The 6,262-nt window shown below is 44.9% G+C and overlaps 1 protein-coding gene across 1 annotated transcript in view; it reads left to right on the top strand.

Annotated features, from left to right (window-relative positions):
* Positions 1 to 2,269, top strand: part of LOC107111145 (zinc finger protein 581-like) — a 5,274-nt gene extending 3,005 nt beyond the window's left edge. The window contains exon 2 of the mRNA XM_015412070.1: positions 1,395 to 2,269. Within this exon, the coding sequence (XP_015267556.1) occupies positions 1,438 to 2,202 (765 nt within the window). The 5' untranslated portion in view covers positions 1,395 to 1,437 and the 3' untranslated portion in view covers positions 2,203 to 2,269. The remainder of the gene's footprint in view (positions 1 to 1,394) is intronic.
* The last annotated feature ends 3,993 nt before the right edge of the window (positions 2,270 to 6,262 follow it).

Consider the following 6,262-nt stretch of genomic DNA (forward strand, 5'->3'; position numbering starts at 1 on the left):
ATAGCACTCCTCTTATATGCAGATGATACAGTGTATCTCTCGAGGACCCCAGTTGGTCTTCAGAGAGCACTACATACACTCCACAAGTATTGTCAGCAAAATCGGTTAGAAATTAATTATGATAAAACAAAAATAATGTCTTTTGCGAAACCACCAAAGACTTACACATGGTATATTAATAAGAATAAGATAGAGCAGGTACATTACTACAAATATTTGGGGGTAATTGTTCAGGATAACGGTAAGAAAAGTACCCTCATAAAGCATGCTTCTGCCAATGCACAAAAGAGTGCTGGAGCAATTCAAAAATATTATTGGACTCGAGGGGGACGCAATGTGGCAGCAGCTATTAAGCTTTTTACCATGAAATCCTTAATGCAAATGTTATCTGCAGCTCCATTTAGTATTAGTTCTAATATTATATTGATGGAGAGGGTCCAGTCCAAATTCCTAAGGGCAGTTTTTCGAACTCCATCCAATGCATCAAATGCAGCAATTAGAATAGAGACGGGAATGGTGATGGTAGAAGCTAGGATGTGGATAGCAGTTTTCAGATATTGGTTGAAAGTAGCCTACAGTGAGTATGGGATTGCTCATTTGATTTTAAAAGAAGAATTTACATCACCATGGCTCATTATGCTGAAAAAGAAATTAGGTTATTATGTACTATCAGAACAGTATCTATTGTCTATGCACCAGGATCAAGCAAGGTCTGTGGTAAAACAAGGATTCTAGATGTTGAAAGACAACACAATCTGAATAGATTGAAAAGTGATATAATTGATTTGAACACCCTAAATAGGCCCTTATTGATGCCTTATGTTAACAGTTTAGAGAATCCCAATTATAGGAGGGCGTTCACTCTGCTAAGATACGATATGCTGCCTACTGCAGTACTGGAAGGCAAATATAAGACTCCTTTAGAAGAATGCCTATGCCGATGTGGGGATGGGAGTGTGGAGACATTAATCCATGTAATTTTTGACTGTAAAAATCTATAAACAGATTCGGGAGGCATTTGTAGTATCAGCAATTTCTAGTTTCCCAGGGAAAGATCAAAAAAGTCTCCTCAAGAAAATGCTCGCTGATAGAAACAGAGATGTCACCTTCAAAATTGCTAAGTATGGTTGGCTGGCAATTAAGCTGAGGAAAATATGGACAAGTCATGCTAGTTGATATTTTAGAGATGGTTTTATAAGTAATTTAAGTTATATCACTTAATATTTTAGGTTATTAGTGGTTTATTTATGTATTTTACAAATATGATATTCCTGTATAGGGAACAGGAATGTTTTAAGTTTGGGGTTTTACTTCTTTTACTGTGTAGTGGTCAATGACTGTAATAAATTTACTTACTTACTTGCCCAATCAGCATGCCTGCTTTCTCATTGCAGACTTGGCAGTTCATCTCCAGGGAACACTTCTAAGGAGATACTTATGGAGCTGCAGAGACATTCCAAGTTTACAGAGGATCCCCGTAGGCCAGCCAAAACCATGGAACGCTCCTCTCCGCAAGACTCAAGTAACTTGGGGCACATCAAGCTGGAACTGGAGGATGAGGGAGGGGAAGTCCAAATTTCACCTCCTAAACTGTCTCGCCCACCAGTGCCTTCTCCCGCGGGTGCCCTTCTTCAGGGTTTGAACAGGTTGCCCGGACTAAGCAAACAGGCCCACATTCATGTGGGGACAACCGGCATGGAACAAGGAGAAACCTCTCGCCTGGAGCGCTGCGTGTTGATTGACAGCCAGGGGCTCCCATCCACGGTACTGGTAGAAGAGGGGGTGGGGTCAGCGGAGGCGACTGCAGGAGGCACAGAGGGTGGAGGGAGTGGGGGGTCCTCGCATAAGGTGTACTGCTGTCCAGTGTGTTCGCGAACGTTTGAGTACCTGTCTTACCTGCAGCGCCACAGCATCACCCACTCGGAAAACAAGCCTCACAGGTGCCGAACGTGTGGTAAGGCCTTCAAGCGCGCATCCCACTTGGAACGCCACAAATACACCCACTCTGGCCGTAAGCCCTATGAATGCCCCATCTGCCATCGAAGTTTCCGTGACTCTGGGGAGCTCTTTCACCACCAGTGGCTGCACACGGGCAGCTGGCCCTACAAATGTGAAGCATGCCACATGCGCTTCGTCGAGCGCAACACTCTTCAGAGGCACGTCCTCCGGAAGCACCGTCTACAGCTCCCCCCGACACCGTAGAGACTGGCCTTCTGGGATGTAGACCCCACTGCCTGTCCAGACCTCAGGAATCTACTTCCTGGGACTTGCTGGCATCTGTGTATGTAATGGCAATCTTAGCCTGAACATATTTGCTCTTGTCTTATGGAACTGGTACATCCACAGGTGCCAATCAATGGCTTGCGATTCCCTGGAGGAAGCTGAAGGGAGAACCTCACCCACCGATGCCTGAAACTCTCTGGAATGGAAGAGGCAGGTTTCTGAGACCCAGCATGGACATTGCCCGTCTTCTCATGCTGCAGGGACTGGCCTCTACCCTCTCTCTAGATACTCTAGTTTGTCATAACTTCACGAGCATCTAATAAACTCACAGGGAGCGCCATTCCTTTCTGTTTCATCCTGGTGACCTTTTGCCCCTGTAGGTCATATGCATCTACCCTTGGATACACCGGCCTAGCATTATCTGCCTCTGCAACAGACAGCATGGCCTACTGGCATCCAGGTTTGTCCAATCCTATGACTCTGTGGCAGGGAGAATCCAGCCCACTTGGCCCAGGCCTTGCACTTAATAGACAGGCACTGTCCCCCACCGTGTATGCCTGAAGGACATGGTGTCATGAAGCCTGTAGCCTGGCAATGCCTACCCCTGCACATCTGTTAATAGCTCAACCTCTTGCTTGCCTGGCCTTGAATGGGTAGCTCTCTGCAGAGGGTTATCCTATATCCCTTTCAGATGCTCATTGGCCTGGAAACAGCATAGAGACCCTCAGTGTGGCAAACAAAACTGGGGTTCACTCATTTTATAAAGACCTGCTTCACAAATACGGAAAGTGTGAACTCCTATTGGTCTGGGGAAAATGAACTGGTGGGGTGAAGGCCACCCCTTCCTCCACAATTGCCAGCTACAGATTTGAACTGAGTTTTCGGAATGTGTGAACTCCCTTGAGAAGCCTCATTGGGAAGAGCTTGGCATCCCCCTGGAGTAGAATATCACCCCACAATATGCAGAGAATAGTTACAAGAATGGGCACAGTAATAAGACCAATGAAAAAAGGAAAAAGAACTGTGACAATTTAGCGCTTGGTAACCTTTACCTAATATATTCATAAATCATAATATACAATAACAGAAAATAAGTAATATATATAGTGAATGTAGATGGTGGTCTCCGGAATGATGTTCTTATGATGTTCAATACCTAATCAGTGGGGTCGTGATCTATTTCCTTGTAATAATCCTCATCTGATAACTATGTGCTTCCTGAATATAGTCTGTGCGATCTAATAGAACTATCCCCCCACCTTTGTCCGCCCCTTTAACTACTATAGATGTATCTTTAGCTATGTCATGTAATGATTCCTCTTACTCACGAGTAAGATTATGCTTGAGTCTTTTTTTCTGTGACTCTAAAAGTTGAATATCTTCAGTAACTCGTCTTTCAAACACTGATATGGATGGTACTGGTACAAATTTGGATTTATTTCTAGGCAATTTTGGGGTACAGAAGTCAGTCTCTCCAAAAAACATTCTTAACATTTATGTATGTGGAGCGATGTAATTATTATTGAATAACAATGAAAATGTATTGTAACAGCTATTGTTGCACTTTTTAGAATCAACAGTATATTTTCAATACGTCACCAAGAGAAATGAATTGTTGAAAGACAGTTTATGTAAGGTTTCATACTATTTTTATTCTTATTCATATTATATATTTGCACACTGTTATATATATTTTTAAATGAGACTTGTATTGTTGTATTTGATAAGGTACACATCCTTGTTCAGAAGATCATTGTCGAAACGGCACACCATTCCGGAGACCACCGTCTACATTCACTATATAACTTATTTTCTGTTATTGTATATTATGATTTATGAATATATTACCAAGCGCTAAATTGTCACAGTTCTTTTTCCTTTTTTCATTGGTAGAATATCACCCCAACACACCTGGACCCACATTTCCTACCCCCCCCCAATCCCCAGTAACAAACAATATGAAGCTGGTCGTGGAGGTGTGGTTTTTTAGTTCCTTGCAGGAGTCCCAGTGGCACCTTAAAAAACATAACAAAAATGTATCCCAGTATAATCTTAGGTGCCTGGCACCTGATGATGTGAGTTCTGACTTGTGGAAGTTGATGCTGGAATGCATTTTGTTAGTCTTCATGGTTAAACAGAAGGAGGAGCCTGGTGGATTCCATTTACCTTTAAGATTGTTTTAGAGGGTAGCCATGTCGGTTTGCAGACAACCAGCTAGATTCGAGTCCAGTAGAACCTTGGGCCAGGGGTCCCCAACATGGTGCCCACCAAGGGTTTTTAGAAAGTGGGCGGGCCAGGTGGGGCTTTTTCATGGCAGGGCTTCCGACTTGCCCCTGAAGATCTGATTGGCCATGCAGATCAAAATAACTTTTTTAAGTGCTTGTCTTATTATCTCAGTGTTTGTCTTCTTCTCTCTCACCCCCTTCTTTCCCAGTGTATTTTTTAATTACCCACTTCGTTGCTGAAATGGTCTCTCTCTTAATAAATTGGGGGAATTAGCTCTATAGAGATAGAGCGTGGGTAACTGGGGATCTCCACCAATGTTTATGGGGTTTTCCCCTTAGAGTTCTTTCAAAATAAACCAGGCAGTTGTTCACCCAGAAAGCTTTTTATTTAAAGAGCGTAAAAGAGAAATACACACAAACAAGAACTAGGATTGCCAAATGGGCCCGGGGGGCGGGGAATCCCCCGCTTCGGAGCCCCGATTTCCGCCCCGGTGGAATCGGGGCCTGGGGGAACCCCGCCCCCAAAGCTGCATCACCAGAGGTGATGCAGCCATGTTGCTGACGTTGGGGGCGTGGCTGAGCTCGTTGAAGCACGTTGCTGACGTTGGGGGTGTGGCTGAGCTCGTCGGGGGGAAAACCATATGGTTTTTTCCCCGACAAGCCCGGCCACGCCCCCAACGTCGCACGTCACTTCCGGCGACGTGCTGCCAGCGCAACCTCCCGGACGCCAGTAAGGCTCCCCCACTTCGAGGGGTGAGTCAATTTGGCAACCCTAACAAGAACACATTTCAACACATACGAGGCTATCTAAGAAAACCGGGGAGGAGTGGGGAGAAAGTGATTTGGGTAGGCAAATATTTACCAGTCTAGAAGATCAAGGTCCATGGAAGCTGTAGCAAAATGGCTAATGTTTCATGGAGGAAAAGAAGATGGCCCACATGCAGGTGGGGGTGTGAGGTATGGCACTGAGAACACCCACACACAGGCTGTTCCCTGGGGCTATGCTGATGTGCCTGCCCCCAAAACCGTGCCTTGATGAGATCTCTGGAGTTTGAACAATAAGTTAGGAGGAGCTTGAGGGATTTACCGGGGTGCAACTGTAGGTGCTGATGTTTGCTTGATGACCCTTGTTTCCTGGACGGGAAGACTGTCAAGTTCAGAAATAGTGTTAATGGGGAATTTCACATTACCCAGTTTCACCCGGTTTCAAGCCAGTAATCATCCGTTTTGAAGTGAACTGATACAGGGCTTCCATTTCACACAGGGCTTGCCCCTATCGGAAATGAGACGGATCGGAAGCGGTTTGGCATTTCAGACTTGCACTGCTTTGTTTTCCCGCCATTTTCCTCCCACGCGGGTGATCGATTTTTTTTTTTAACGTTCGATTTATAGCGTTATATCGCTATACCGGAACTCCAAACGATGCCTCGACTCCACTGGGATACATGCGATGGCTACATCTGCCCCCTGGAAACAATTACCCCATTGGACTGCAGGTTTCCAGGGGGACATCAGGCTAATGTTGCTAACCCTTCCATGCCCAGAGACAAGTCAGGGGAAGGTGAAGGGGTTGTCAGTTTGCCCCCTGGAAACAAGTGGCAGGCTGGTCTGGGTAAGTGGTTTTGTGTAACTGTGTGAGAGGCTACTGATCATCATGGTCTCAATAACTACCTTGCTGCAACTGTATCAAAATAACGGTAACATGCAGTCATAATAACAACAAATATAATTTTGCTCAAACATGACAGTTCCTCAAGGCAGTCTTTAAGAAATTCAATGAAATCAAGACGTTTACCAACCTGAAGATTCTGCCT

This window comes from Gekko japonicus, unplaced genomic scaffold (assembly GCF_001447785.1).
Source record: "Gekko japonicus isolate JY-2015 unplaced genomic scaffold, Gekko_japonicus_V1.1 scaffold1400, whole genome shotgun sequence".
NCBI classification, from domain to species: domain Eukaryota; kingdom Metazoa; phylum Chordata; class Lepidosauria; order Squamata; family Gekkonidae; genus Gekko; species Gekko japonicus.